The sequence below is a fragment of the Pristiophorus japonicus genome, chromosome 5 (genome assembly GCF_044704955.1).
Source record: "Pristiophorus japonicus isolate sPriJap1 chromosome 5, sPriJap1.hap1, whole genome shotgun sequence".
NCBI lineage: Eukaryota > Metazoa > Chordata > Chondrichthyes > Pristiophoridae > Pristiophorus > Pristiophorus japonicus.
In genome coordinates this window covers 5,983,531-5,999,230 of record NC_091981.1, presented here as the reverse complement: position 1 = coordinate 5,999,230, position 15,700 = coordinate 5,983,531, and the positions used below count along the sequence as shown (strand labels likewise).

At 44.0% G+C, this 15,700-nt stretch overlaps 2 protein-coding genes across 2 annotated transcripts in view; one reads left to right on the top strand and one right to left on the bottom strand.

Moving 5' to 3' along the window:
* The window catches only part of atp2c1 (ATPase secretory pathway Ca2+ transporting 1), a 110,600-nt gene that overhangs the window by 70,169 nt on the left and 24,731 nt on the right, over window positions 1-15,700 (top strand). The window contains exons 14-18 of the mRNA XM_070880324.1: window positions 1,333-1,428; window positions 1,569-1,658; window positions 7,349-7,453; window positions 11,080-11,236; window positions 13,545-13,715. Coding sequence (XP_070736425.1) covers window positions 1,333-1,428; window positions 1,569-1,658; window positions 7,349-7,453; window positions 11,080-11,236; window positions 13,545-13,715 — 619 coding nt within the window. The remainder of the gene's footprint in view (window positions 1-1,332; window positions 1,429-1,568; window positions 1,659-7,348; window positions 7,454-11,079; window positions 11,237-13,544; window positions 13,716-15,700) is intronic.
* The window catches only part of LOC139264216 (single-strand DNA endonuclease ASTE1-like), a 56,647-nt gene continuing 45,693 nt past the window's right edge, over window positions 4,747-15,700 (bottom strand). Inside the window, exon 6 of the mRNA XM_070880327.1 lies at window positions 4,747-4,832. Within this exon, the coding sequence (XP_070736428.1) occupies window positions 4,813-4,832 (20 nt within the window). The 3' untranslated portion in view covers window positions 4,747-4,812. The remainder of the gene's footprint in view (window positions 4,833-15,700) is intronic.

Here is a 15,700-nt window from a genome sequence, read left to right as displayed (position 1 = left end):
AAATAAACAGACTTGATTCCACAAGATACATTTAGTAGAGATCCAATTGAATATTCTGAACCTGTTCCCATGGTCAATTTGTTAGAGGCTAGTCATTCACGGTTACGATAGAAATCTGAACAACTTTTGCGATTGCACATTAATGAACAGCAAAAATGTTAAGTAATCTCTGCCATTGTTTTTGAGTTGAACTTCCCTAATTGAGAATACTGCAAGATATTTAATAGTCAGCTAACAGGATCCAGGAACTGTAAACCGACATTTAAGCCAATTGTTCATTGGCTACACTTCTCCTGAAGCGTGTCATGGGCTCTGCTTAAACTTGCACATGTAGATATAATGCTTGTGGGAAAAGGTGCATACATAATTTTGATTGAATTTCTATCCTCTCTCCAATAACAGATATAAAGATGAGTGGGAAAACAAATTGTGAGGACACACAAAATTTGCGAAGGGATGTAGACAGGCTAAGTGAGTGGGCAAAAATTTGGCAGATGGAGTATAATGTGGCAAAACTTTGGCAGAAATAATCGAAAAGCAAATTATAATTTAAATGGAGAAAAATTGCAAAATGCTGCAGTACAGAGGGACCTGGGGATCCTTGTGCATGAAACACAAAAAGTTAGTATGCAGATGCAGCAAGTAATCAGGAAGGCAAATGGAATGTTGGCCTTTATTGCAAGGAGTATAAAAGCAGAAAAGTCCTGCTGCAACTGTACAGGGTATTGGTGAGACCACACCTGGACAGTTTTGGTCTCCGTATTTAAGGAAGGATATACTTGCATTGGAGGCAGTTCAGAGAAGGTTCACTAGGTTGATTCCGGAGATGAGGGAGCTGACTTATGAAGATGGATTGAGTAAGTTGGGCCTATACTCATTGGAGTTCAGAAGAATGAGAGGTGATCTTATCGAAACATATAAGATAATAGGGGGCTCGACAAGGTGGATGCATAGAGGATATTTCCACTCCTAGGGGAAACTAAAACTAGGGAACATAGTCTTAGAATAAGGGACTGCCCATTTAAAACTGAGATGAGGAGAAATTACTTCTCTGCAGGTTGTACATCTGTGGAATTCTCTGCCCCAGAGAGCTGTGGAGGCAGGGTCATTGAATATATTCAAGGCGGAGATACAGATTTTTGAGCGATAAGGATATAAAGGGTTATGGGGAGCGGGCGGGGAAGTGGAGCTGAGTCCATGATCGGATCAGCCATGATCGGATTAAATGGCGGAGCAGGCTCGAGGGGCTGTATGGCTGACTCCTCCTATTTCTTATGTTCTTAAATAAATTGATTTGCTTTCTCTTGCTGTTCTAATTTATTTGTCTCACAGGTTACTGGTGTTGGCTACAATCGGTACGGAGAGGTAATGATGGACGGAGAGGTGATTCATGGCTTCTCTAAGTCACCAATAAGCAAAGTTGTGGAGGTACAGAAGTTGCACATACATCTCTAAAACAAACTGAATAAATGGCTTGCCTAATTTGACAGTTTCAAGTTAACTTTCCATTTGTTTTATCATGAAAATGTTCTGCTGCATGGTCACACGTCCATTTTTATCTTTTTCAGGCTGGCTGTGTATGTAATGATGCTGTTATTCGAAATGATACACTAATGGGACAGCCCACTGAGGGAGCTTTGATTGCTCTTGCCATGAAGGTGAATGTTTGCGAAATCACTGACCTAATATATTCAGACATTTAAGCCAATTGTTCATTATTCAGAATATTAATTGGCTTTCCTTAACTCTCCTCTTCAAAGTTTCCATTGTTTTTGACAAGGGATTGTCTGAAATAAAAACAGAAAATGCTCAGCAGGTCAGGCAGCATCTTTGGAGAGAGAAACAGAGTTAACGTTTCAGGCCAATGGCCTTTCATCAGAACTCAACATTCAGCAGATGACCTGTCTGATGAAAGGTCATTGACCTGAAAAGTTAACTCTGTTTCTCTCTGCTCAGATGTTGCCTGACCCGCTGAGTATTTCCAGCATTTTCTGTTTTCCTTTCGGATTTCCAGCACTTGCAGTATTTTGTTTTTGTTTAAGGGATTATCTGGATTTCTTGAATCTGCTGCAGTTGTGAAATATATGAAGCGTCACTTATACGCCCAAGCGTTTTGCCCAAAAATGACCACAATTGCAGTTCAAGATGGAAAGTGGATTTATCTAGTGCATATGTTGTCTCTGGAAATGTGACAGACTCGATGGTTTTATGTTACCATACCCGAGCAGCACAACGTTATTGCATGAATTTTCAGATTATGGAAATGATGACAATATGATAGAGATGCCAGTTACATCATTATGGTTAGGAGGTTAGCTTACTGAATGCTTTCAAAGTAGTTTACCAAGTTCCAGTTGCATTTATTAAAGTAACTGGTAGCTCAAAATAGCAAAAAGTGCTATTAAAGCCATAGCTCATTTGTTTACGTGTATTTATATAGCGCCTTTCATGACCACCGGACATCCCAAAGGGCTTTACAGCCAACAAAGTACTTTTTGGAGTGTTGTCACTGTTTTAATGTGCGAAACACGACAGCCAATTTGCGCACAGCAAGCTCCCACAAACACCAATGTGATGATGATGATCAGATAATCTGTTTTAGTGATTTTGATTGGGGGATAAATATTGGCCAGGACACCGGGGATAGCTCCCCTGCTCTTCTTCGAAATAGTGCCGTGGGACCCTTTTACATCCACCCGAGAGAGCAGACTCGGTTTAACTTCTCATCAGAAAGACGGCACCTCCGCCAGTGCAGTGCTCCCTCAGTACTGCAGTGGAGTGTCAGCCTGGAATTTTGTGCCCAAGTCTCTGGAGTGGGACTTGAACCCACAATCTTCTGACTCAGACGAAGGTTCTACCCACTGAGTCACAGCTGACACACCTGTCAGAGTGCACTTTCTATCCAGTATCAAGTTATATGATTTTCATACAGACTGGACAGTTGTAAAGAAATAGGTTTCTCTCTCTGGCGCTTTAAAAAAAAAAAAAATACAATTTCGATATCAGCAGTTAACTTGCGTAGAAATAGGCGGCCAGTTGACGTTCCCTTTAAGCGTGGCGTTGCAACTGTCTGGGCCTCCCATGCAGGCCGCTTGCTGGCTTTACGATTGGAATTTGAATGGGCTGTGTAGCCCATTAAAGGTAATTAAAAAAAAACATTTTGAGAAGATTGCCAATCCAACAGTTTTTTTTTGTTGTGGAAGATTGCGTAACCACTCTCTTTATGGTTATATTTCAGAATATTAATAAGGCGAATGTATACTCCTAATGAATTTGGCATTTTAAGTAAATGGCAGGCGGGTACTTTCTCATTAATGAACTCCATTTGCTAAATAAAATATAGTACTTAACGAGCTTGTTATGTTATGGTATGAAGATTCCATTTTAAATAATTGCTTAAAGGTTAGTCTTCATCCTCAATATACTGAACAAACTACAGACACAGGACAATTTATGATGTGATTGTACTAGCGAGAGTACAGAGATTTATGAGGATGTTGTCAAGACTGGAACATTTTAGCTGTGAGAAAAGATTGAATAGGCTGTGGGGTTGTTTTCTTTGGAACAAAGGAGGCTGAGGGAAGATTTAACAGATGCGTATAAAATTATAAGATGCCTAGAGTAGATAGGACGGACCTATTTCCCTTAGCAGAGAGGTCAACAACCAGCCGGCATAGATTTAAAGTAATTGGTAGAGGGATTAGAGGGGATTTGAGAACTTTCTCCACACCAGAGGGTGGTGGGGGTCTGGAACTCACTGCCGGAAACGGTGGAAGAGGCAGAAACCCTCATCGCATTTAAAAAGTACTTGGATGTGCACTTGAAGTGCTGTAACCTACAGGGCTACGGACCACGAGCTGGAAAGTGGGATTAGGCTAGCTGGCGCGGACACGATGGGCCGAATGGCCTCCTTCTGTGCCGTAAATTTCTATGTAACTGATGCATTTAGGGTTAATGGTATTTGATCCAATTGGAGGCAATCATAAAAGGTTTTAACATAAGTGTGTTTCTAATTCACCATGTTTGGTAGCTTATGTCTGGACTGTTTTTAAAAGGCTGGTCACAATGTGAAAAATGAAAACTCATCAGTAAATACATAGGGTGTGGCTGTTGTACTTTTGTTTCTCCAATTTTCTTCTCGCCATCCTGTATCTGGTGATGCACACCTTTGAGTACCTTGCCCATGTAGCCATTATTCATTTTCAAGTCTGGAACGTAAGTGGCAGCAGGCTATTTGACTGGGGAGTGTCAATGCCAAGACAATGCTGTCCTTGTGTGATCCCCAAGTGCGTGCACCTTCAGCAAAGGTCACTGAATAATGGTCATGCGCTGAAACCTTTCCTCCCCTAGCTCGTCGGGGCTTTGGCCTGTTGTCCGAGGAAACAATCTAAACATTTAGTCCCAATAGGAAACTGCAGTCAGTGTGGACAGACGTGAGTTATTGGGCTTTGAAGCTGTACAGCTGCTCTCTGGACAGGGCTTGCGTGTTGTTCACCTCCCATCAAAAGATAAAAGAATTCTATAACTGTGTTGTTTTTAAACAGTCTTCTATTGTTCCGTTGAGTGGTTAAAACATTCAGTCTTATTACAATCAATTTATTTTCCTACTTTTACTTAAAAATCAATCTAAAAGTGGTATCGCTCAGAGTATAACGCAGTTTACATACTGAGTGTTGTTCGCAGTTCTGAGTCTAGGCGTGCACTCGAGAGGTTTCTCTCTTTCGTCCCTAAATTTAATACAAACGCTTCTTTCTTTTACACTGTTTTCTTCATCAAACTGGAAGTGGCCTGGCCATATTTGGTAATCTCCGGTCAAAAACACTGTCCTTCAGCTGAAACACACAAGTTTACATTTCTTGTACAGCAGCATTCGATAGTTTACATTCAATGTACCGTCCTTCAACCGATCTTTACTTCAACATCCCCTGGCGAAGTTGGGACATTTACAGTATGGCAAATCTATAAACATCCCAAGGCCTTACTTCAATCTTGAATGCTGGCTGTTTCTAAGTGAAATCTGTGTGTGTTTCTCTCTCTCTCTCTCTCTCTCTCTCTCCCTCTCTCCCTCTCCTCTTTCCCTTCTCCCTTCTCTCTCTCTTTCTCACTTCTCCCTCCCTCTCTCTCCCTCTCCCTCCCTCCCTCTCCCTCCCTCCCTCCCTCTCCCTCCCTCTCCCTCCCTCTCCCTCCCTCCCTCTCCCTCCCTCTCTCTCCCTCTCTCTCCCTCTCTCTCCCTCTCTCTCCCTCTCTCTCCCTCTCTCTCCCTCTCTCTCCCTCTCTCTCCCTCTCTCTCCCTCTCTCTCCCTCTCTCTCCCTCTCTCTCCCTCTCTCTCCCTCTCTCTCCCTCTCTCTCCCTCTCTCTCCCTCTCTCTCCCTCTCTCTCTCTCTCTCCCTCTCCCTCTCTCTCTCCCTCTCCCTCCCTCTCCCTCTCCCTCCCTCCCTCCCTCCCTCTCCCTCCCTCCCTCCCTCCCTCTCTCCCTCCCTCTCTCTCTCTCTCCCTCTCTCCCTCTCTCTCTCCCTCCCTCCCCCTATATAGTGGACCATATATATATTAATGACCTGGACTTGGGTACAATTTTGATCTCCTAATCTGAGGACGGACATTCTTGCTATTGAGCGAGTGTAGCGAAGGTTCACCAGACTGATTCCCGGGATGGCAGGACTGACATATGAAGAAAGACTGGATCGACTAGGCTTAAATTCACTGGAATTTAGAAGACGAGGGGATCTCATAGAAACATATAAAATTCTAACGGGATTGGACAGGTTAGATGCAGGTTAGATGAATGTTCCCGATGTTGGGGAAGTCCAGAACCAGGGGACACAGACTAAGGATAAGGGGTAAGCCTTTTAGGATCGAGATGAGGAGAAACTTCTTCACTTAGAGAATTGTGAACCTGTGGAATTCTCTACCACAGAAAGTTGTTGAGGCCAGTTCGTTAGATATATTCAAAAGGGAGTTAGATGTGGCCCTTATGGCTAAAGGGATCAAGGGGTATGGAGAGAAAGCAGGAATGGGGTACTGAAGTTGCATGATCAGCCATGATCATATTGAATGGTGGTGCAGGCTCGAAGGGCCTAATGACCTAATCCTGCACCTATTTTCTATGTTTCTATATAGGGCATAATTTTAAAATGTTGCAGATGATACGAAACTCGGAAAAGTAGTAAACAATAGTAACAGACTTCAAGGGGCCATAGCGTGGTGAAATGGGTAGACACATGGCAGATGACATTTATCTCAGAGAATTGTGAAGTAATGCATTTTGGTAGGAAGATGAGGAGAGGCAATATAAACTAACTGGTACAGGGGGTGCAGGAGCAGACACCTAGGGGTGTAGGCACACAAATCTTTGAAGGTGGCAGGACAGGTTGAGAAGGCTGTTAAAAAAGCATACACGAGCCTTAGCTTTATTAATAAAGGCGTCGTGTACAAAAGCAAGGAAATTATGCTGGACCATTATAAAACACTGGTTGGGCCTCAGCTGGAGTATTCAATTCTGGGCACCGCACTTTAGGAAGGATGTCGAGGCCTTCGAGAGGGTACGGAAGAGATTTACTCGAATGGTGTCTGGGATGAGGGACTTCAGTTATGTGCAGAGACTGGAGAAGTTGGGGTTGTTCTCCTTGGAGCAGCGAAGGTTAAAAGGAGGTTTGATCGAGGTGTTCAAAATCATGGACAGATTAGAGTAAATAAGGAGAAACTGTTTCCCGTGGCAGAAGGGTCGGTAACCAGAGAACACGGATTTCCAATCATTGGCAAAAGAACCAGAGGTGGCCTGAGGAAACAAATTTTTACGCAGCGAGTTGTACTCCAGAACGCGCTGCCTGAAAGGGCGGTGGAAGCAGATTCAATAGTAACTTTCAAAAGGGAGTTGGATAAATACTTGAAGTGGAAACCTTTGCAGGGCTGGGTGGGGGGGGCGAGGGGGGTGCGGAGTAATTGGACGCTCTACCAAAGAGCTGGCACAGGCACAATGGCCCAAATAAACGCCTCCTGTTTGGCATCATTCTATGATTCTATAATTAAATCATTTATTAAATTAAACTAGATATAAACAGGACAAATGAATAAAACCTCCATTTTCTCAGTGCTACAATGAGCAAGGAGATGTGGAATGTTTTTGTGCCAAATTTATTGACTGTGACAGTTGTGAATTGGATTAAAAACACACTGAAGGATAATCTTACCTTGCACATGAATATGTTAATATTAATAAAGTGTCTGATTATTCATATCGCTGCTAATCCAATTGAGAGAGTAATGACTCAAAGGGGCACTGTATAGCTATGCTTCTGTACCTTGAGAAGGGTATTTAAGTGATTAATATCTTGTTTTTACCCCCTTTAGATGGGTCTGGAAGGTCTCCAGCAGGATTACGTAAGGCGAGCTGAATATCCGTTTACCTCCGAGCAGAAATGGATGGCTGTGAAGTGTGTGCACAGAGCTCAGCAGGTTAAATATACTTTAATCTAGACCACTCGTCGACACACTGTCGTACTAAAGAATCAACCTATTGAACATTCTGTTACGGAGCCATCCTCACCAAGTTGTTTAATGTTTTAAAACTTCATGTAGTCATCGAATAATTTTCAACTACTTACTATGTCTTATGTGCGCAACATTCCTTGCCCCCCCCCCCAAAAAAAAACTGCTGTGCTCCAGAATTCTAACGGTCTCGTACTAACAATAACTAAGGTAATTTGTTGCAATCCTGCAGTTCGCACTTGCTTTTTACACATGTTCTTGGACTCGATTCTGTGAAATCCAATAGTAATTAGACCGCAAGTGCAGGGGGGTGGGGGAGACCATTAAATACAAAGTAAGAACTTCCATTTGTAGAATCCTGTCACAACCGCAGGACATCGCAAAGTGCTTCACAGCGACTGAAGTACTTTTTAAAGTGTCGTCACTGTTGTAATGTAGGAAATGCGGCAACCAATTTGCGCACAGCAAGCTCCCACAAACAACAATGAGATAATGACCAATTTAAAGAAATTACTAATTTCACTGTTTCAGTAGTGTTGGTTGAGGGATAAATATTAGTCAGGACACCCGAAAAACTGCCCCTTCTCCCCTGCTTCTTTGAATAGTGCCAGGGGATCCTTTCCGCCCACCTGAGGAGTCAGAGGTTTGGTTTAATGTCCCATCTGAAAGAGGCCACCGCTGACAAAGCTGCACTCACTCAGTACTGCAATGGAGTGCCAGCGGAGATTGTGTGCTCCAGCTCTGGAGTGAGTTCTTGAGCCCACGACCTTTGACTTGGAGATGAGCCTGCTTCCACTGAGCCAAGGCTGATGCCTAAAATCATTCCCCACGCCCATCCAGGTGATGTCAAAAAAAGGTTTCTTACTATCACAAAATAATTAATTGGACAAAGATCAAAAGATTGCCTTCAGTGGCACAATGCAAGTTTGTGGTTTGGGTGTCAGTGCAATAGTGCGATAAGAATTTTCAAAGTTCTTCTAGAAAGTGATGTGATTGCAGCACGCAGAAACTATTTAATGGAAATGATGTGAATATTATTCAGACATAATATGGCAGGTTTATATTGAGGGATGCAGTTGCTTTATTGCACACCAGGATCATCCGTTTCTCCCTGACCCAGGGAAAGGATGGGCAGTAAATCAGTAAGCTGGTATAATATAATTCCACACAGCGATCTTTATTCCAGTAAATTGTAGAACTACTTGTGTAGTATCTGCTCACATAGCCGAATGCAGCTTCTAACCTGGGCCTTAGTATAATTTTAAGATTATTTCCTGGTGTTAAACCTTCGACAATGAAATAAACTTAGACAGAATATGAATTAAATAATTTTCTTGGGTAGTAGTTTTTGCAAAGGATCAGTTTTCAGTGTTTATAATAGCCGAAGCTGAATTGTACTCATTGCCTCCCCTCGTTTCTGATGCTCCAAATTCTTTTCTGGGTTCAATGAAACTTATTTTAGCAATGAGGAAAGATTGGGTACAGAGGAGATTTACGAGGATGTTGTCAGGACTGGATAATTTGAGCTATGAGGAAAGATTGGATAGGCTGGTGTTGTTTTCTTTGGAACAGAGGAGGCGGAGGGCCCTTATTGAGATATATAAAATTATGAGGGGTCTCGATAGATTGGATAGAACGGATCTATTTACCTTAGCAGCGGGGTCAACAACCAGGGGACATAGATTTAAAGTAATTGGGGGAGGTTTAGAGGGGATTTGAGGGGAAATATCTTCACCCAGAGGGTGGTGGGGGTCTGGAACTCACGGCCTGAAAGGGTGGTAGAGGCAGAAACTCTCATCACATTTAAAAAGTACTTGGATGTGCACTTGAAGTGCCGTAACCTACAGGGCTACGGACCGAGAGCTGGAAAGTGAGATTAGGCTGGGTAGCTCTTTGAAGGCCGTGTGGACACAATGGGCCGAAAGGCCTCTTTCTGTGCTGTAAATTTCTATAATTCTTACCGTAGTTCAGATTTGATCTAAAATCACCAGAATTGTATGAGTCAAACTCTGACAACAGTGCTACATGAGGAACAGAGACTATTAACATCTAAATCAGATGCGCTTTGGCTCCAAGAGCGCAAATTGTAATTACCACTCGAGATTTTGGCCCTGATATTTACAGAGAGGGCGTGGTGGAGCAAGTGGGAGGGGGGAAACCAGGCAAGTCCACAGCGCAGAGGCCCTGCCGAATTTAACATTTTTATCATTTTTATCTTCTGTTTCCCACCCGCAGTGGGCCAGATTGACCGACAGCCTGGCTTACCGGGCGGGAAACTGTCGGCAGGAGGCCTTTGGGGATGATCACCGGCAATCGCGGGTAGCCAAAGATCGGGTTGGTGGGGGGGGGCGGGGTGGTGAGGTCGAGTGTGGGGCAGGTGGGGGGGTGGGGGGGGTGAGATCGATCATGGGGGCTGTGGCTGTAGGTTGGTGGCGGGGGGGATGGTGAGGCTGATCGCGGGACAGGCTGTAAGTTGGTGGGGGAGTGGTGAGGTTGATCGCGGGACAAGCTGTCGGTTGGGGTGGGGGGGGGTGTGGGGGTGAGGTCGATCGCGGGACAGGCTGTCGGTTGGGGTGGGGGGGGGGTGACATTGAAAGTGGGAGTAGGCTGTCGGTTGGGGTGGGGGGGGTGAGGTTGACTGCGGGGTCAGGTTGGGGTACGGGGAGGGGTCGAATGTGGGACAGGTTGGGGTACGGGTGAGGGGTGAGGTCGAATGTGGGTCAGGTTGGAGATGGGGAGGGTGACATCGATCGTGGGAGCAGGCTGTCGGTTGGGGTGGGGGGGGGGGGTGAGGTCGGCTGCAGGGTTGGGGTGAGAATGAGGTTGATCGTGGGGCAAGCGGCGATTGGGGAGGTAAGGTCGATCGTGAGGCAGAGCCACCAGCTCTTGCTTCCCTTTTGCGGCTGGGTTTTTCGACCCCTGGGAAACCTCCGCGGCACGTGCTTAAATTTAAATCGGGCTCCAAATTACACACATTACATTGATACCAGAATGAACTGTCCCGCCTCTGGAAGATGGGACACTTGAAAACCTTGTAACCTGCATCCGTAACAAACGGCAATGGGCGCGTACTGCAGGTTGGGGACGTGTTCTCCTTTTTTTTAGGGTTTACTCCCCCCCTCCTCACCTCTTCCCCGCCTTTCGTGGGGTGATTAATATTGAGAATCTGAATCTGCAAGGACCAAACCATTAGACTTGCTGAGTACTGCAAGCTGTGTTGTACCGGAATGTGTTTCATTTACATTCCATCAACTCTGTCTAGTGGCAGAAATCTGGTACAGTAGAACAATATTGACCAAGGTATTGCACATTACTCCATGACCTGGGTACATGTCAAATAGCATGTCAACGCAAATATATTCAATTGTGAACACAGTCTTTTTTCAAACACTTGTCTATTGATGTAAGACTGCTACAAGCATTGGAGTGCAAGTAATCTGGCTGACTCAGATTGGTAGCTTAGCTCATGCTGACATTGCCAGATAGCTGTTTTCCTTAGGCAATGGCCAGAAAAATGTCATGCACACCTCAATAAAATTGCTGAAACCAATTGCAATGCGTGTCATGCTAGCTCGACATTTCTTTCCGTACAGGATAAAGCGGAGATTTATTTCATGAAAGGGGCTTATGAGCACGTGATTCGATTTTGCTCAAACTACAACAGCCACTCGCAAGCTCTGCCACTCACCCAGCAACAGAAGGAGTTGTATCATCAGGAAAAAACTTACATGGGCACTGCTGGACTCCGAGGTAACGCCATTTTTTTTTTCAAGCATGAAAGCTGTAGCTTTCGGAGTAAACATTTTTCTGTGCTCGAGTGCACTCGGGGACGTGGATATTTGCGTAGACGCACAAGTGACGACCTCTCTCAGCCTCTTGTTGCACCCATCTGCTTGAGCAATTAATGCATTTTTAGGATGAGGCAGGTTTATCTAATTTCCTCTAAACTGTAGGCATTAAATTGAAGAAGAGTGAAATTTTACTGAGCAGCGTGTGGGGTAGCGGGATTACGGGCAGGACACTTTCGGACAAATGCTCCATTTGCTCAAGGTCAGAAGCTAGCCACATAACCCAGAACGATATCAAAAACCAAGGAATAGAACTGCCCTTACCTTCTGGCACAATTTCTGTCACCAGTGCAGCTTGCATTAAGTATCATGATTCCAACCGGCCTGTGTATATTATTTGTGCATGTATTATATCGTCTCATTAATAATGTTCCGTGTGAACAAGGCAACATTTGCACATGTCCATGCCTCTGATCCAGCGCATGTGCCTGTTGAATGGAAAATTAGTCCCAAATCTTTCACCGCCACTGCGGACTGCACTTGAATGTACAAAGTTGAAGTTGTTTACATTTTACAAGACCCTGCCTTCTCCTACATTTAAATTACTAAACCTGTCGGATATGGTAGAGCAATTCAGCACATACTTGTTCAGTTTTTTTTGTGCTCAAGAACATCAGAATTAGGAGCAGGAGTCGGCCATTCGGCCCCTCGAGCCTGCTCCGCCATTCAATAAGATCACGGCTGATCTTAGACCCCATATCCCTCGATTCCCCGAGAGTCCAAAAATCTACCTATCTCAGCCTTGAATATACTCAGCGACTCAGCATCCACAGCCCTCTGGGGCAGAGAATTCCAAAGATTCACCACCCTCCGAGTGAAGAAATTCCTCCTCATCTCAGTCCTAAATGGCCGACCCCTTATCCTGAGACTGTGACCCCTGGTTCTGGACTCTCCAGCCCGGGGGAAACATCCTCTCAGCATCTACCCTGTCAATCCCCCTCAGAATCTTGTATGTTTCAATGAGATCACCTCTCATTCTTCTAAACTCCAGAGAGTATCGGCCCAATCTACTCGATCTCTCCTCATAGGATAACCCTCTCACCCCAGGGATCAGTCTGGTGAACCTTCGTGGCACAACTTTTTTTTTTTGCTGCAACCAGTAAAATAGAATTGAGAAACAAATGCTTTTGCAAAACTCAAAAAATAATTGTTTGAAAGCATAATCTTGATCTGATGATTTGATTATGTAATGTAAGCTCTTGTACAAGAGCACTTCAATGACCTGGAGCATCTTTTTAAAAGAGTTACTGTGGTCTTATTTTACAGTATTGTTTTCCCAATGCTGTGGAGAGAAAGGACAATTATTATTCATTGTAATTTTTCTGTTTGAGATGGAACAGCTGGATACACTGTCCTCTGCCAAAACCGTTTAACGGTCCTGGATTGTCCTCGACAGTATAGATAAACCACAGCTTGTTTTCTGCACTACCAAGCATCTCCTGTCCCTAGGCCCCTCCACCCTCCCCTCCAACAATGAGTGCGAAGAGCTCATGGACTTTTTTATCACTATGATTGGGGCCATCCATTCCCGTTTTATTACCCGAAAACTAAAGTTACATTTTATTACCTACATTTATTTTCTTACACAAACACCTTGCATTATCCGAAGATAAGTCATACTTTCCTGTCCTGACACTTCAAGGTCATCCTTTTTATATTGGGAAATCTGTTGCTTTAAGACGCAAAGAAGTTCGAATGTTAACTCTTAACTCCCCCAGATGCCCAACGTTCGTCTCTCAAAGATGTCCAACAAGGAACCCTGAGATTTTAGAACACTCTTCAAGCATACACTTGGTTATCTGTTTTACAAGTGATACCTGCGGTCCATTGAATGCTGTGATTTCATGTAAAATGGCTAGTGTACCACGTGTAAAAGTATTACAAAACGTCCTTTGATCTTTTTATGGTAGAAAACAGTTTGAAGTTGCTCCTAACACTATTTGCCAGGAAGAACAAAATTACTTTTGTGGCAAAAGCACTCCTGATGTTACAGCGTCACGTGGCCAGAAGGGGCAATGTTATAAAAATAGTAATGTACGGCATACCGCTTAGCAGATGTACTATCGGTACAGGCTTGTTCACATTTGTGAGACACCTTTATATTTATTGAAGGGTGATATGTTATTCATCCAGGACAATATTTATTGATATTTTCCTGTAAACATAGAAATGTGATAGCAAAAATAATGTTTGGCATTCTTTCCATCCAGTACTCGCTTTAGCCTCTGGACCTGAACTTGGACAGCTCACCTTCCTGGGGCTGTTGGGGATGATCGATCCACCAAAGTCGGGTGTAAAGGAAGCAGTCGCTACACTGATCAATGCACGAGTCGCAATCAAAATGGTGACTGGAGATTCACAAGAGACAGCAGTTGCCATAGGTAATCACAAATTACAGCTAGTAGGTAGTGTTCTAAAAGATGCACCGTAACACAATGATTACCTTTCCTGTTTCAATATGTCCCAATTATTTCAGTATTTCATCAACATTGTCGAAAATTATTCGTGTTGTATCCTGGTCAGACTTTGGACCGATGTAGTCACTTGTGTAAATACATCAGGATAAAGTGCAGAAACAAACTCCACACTATTCTTTTGTGTTTTCACTTATACATACACACACACATGTTTTTGTTAAAGTAAGATTAAGCTTCCCTAGATTGTCCTCGACAGTATAGATAAGCCACAGCTTGTTTTCTGCACTACCAAGCATCTCCTGTCCCTAGGCCCCTCCAACAATGAGTGCGAAGAGCTCACGGACTTTTTTATCACTATGATTGGGGCCATTCATTCCCCTGTTTTAAAACCCTAAAACTAAAGTTGCATTTTATTACCTACACTTATTTCCTTACACAAGCACCTAGCATTATCCAAAGACAAGCCATACGTTCCTGCTCTGGTGGGTAAAGGCATTACACTGTCTATCTCTAAGCAATACAAGCCCAGAAGCAAACTGGTTTGATCCTCCAATTTGTGCTGAATCGGACAATCTCAACCAGGGCAGCATTTGGGGTGCTATAATTGGCCCTCGTGCCCCTGAGCCTAGGGAGGGAAGCAACTACCTCATTGAAACATATAAGATTCTAAGGGGGATTGACAGGGTAGATGCTGAGAGGATGTTTCCCCCGGGCTGGAGAGTCTAGAACTAGGGTGGATAGCCTCAGGATAAGGGGTTGGGCCATTTAAGACTGAAGTAAGGGGGAATTTCTTCACTGAGGGTTGCAAATCTTTGGAATTCTCTGCCCCAGAGGGTACTGAGTCGTTGAGTACATTCAAGGCTGAGATCGATAGATTTTTGGAATCAAGGGATATGGGGATCGGGCGGGAAAGTGGAGTTGAGATCGAAAATCAGCCGTGATCTTATTGAATGGCGGAGCAGGCTCGAGGGGCCCTATGGCCTACTCCTGCTGTTATTCCTTATGTTCTTAACCGTTTTTTACAGTATAAATGCACACGAGGCCCATGCTTGAGAGGTCAGTCTGTGACCTATCCTTTATTCCTTAGCACTCAAAGTGATGAAGGTGGGTGGAGCTTCCCCTTTTATACCTGAAGGTCCAAGTTAGGAGTGTCTCCCACCTAGTGGTCATTGTTCTCACAGTGTACAACTTAGGTCAGATTATACATGGGTTACAATGCTGGTTGAATACGTGACAGGTTTGGCCAGTTTTTTCCTCTCTAACCAAGAGAAACTTAGGCTAATTTAGTGCCTGCACTGCTATCCTGACTGAGACCAGCTAACTTTGTACAGAATATGAATCAAACCTGGAACCTGCCTGGTCTGTAACTCGCTGCTTAAACCGAATTGAGGCATCTGGGGCGCACAGGAGCAATTCTGAACATCAGCAGAAATCTTGAGATTGTATAATAACCTTTAGTTTCCCCACTGCATTTTTTTTAATATAGAATGATATCTGTTGACGTAATGAGAAATAGTTGTGGTTTGAACATATGAAAAGGGCATGGACCTCACCCTCTGCAGTCACGCAATCTCCCGGGAGAGCCAAAGAGCCCTGGGCCAATTTAGGAAAAAATTCTGTGAAATTTCTCTCTGACTCCCTAAAAGCAATCAAGCAAAGTCCAGGAGACCATGGTAACTAATCCCACTGGTCCCAGTTAACCCACCCTGCTTCGATAATTTGAGTAGCCTTCCTCCCCACTCACAGGCACTATGCAAAGCACGTTGGGATCTTTTCTACCAAAACGCTGCTACGTGAAAGCAAGTTGTTGCTACCCGCCCAGCCATTCTTCTCCCTTTTTATTCTTAATGTATGAGCAATGACGGACAGGTAAAAAGACCCTCTGGTCCTTTCAGCCTGTCCCACACAATTGCGATAACTTGTATCACTATGTAAACTCTCGCCACCCC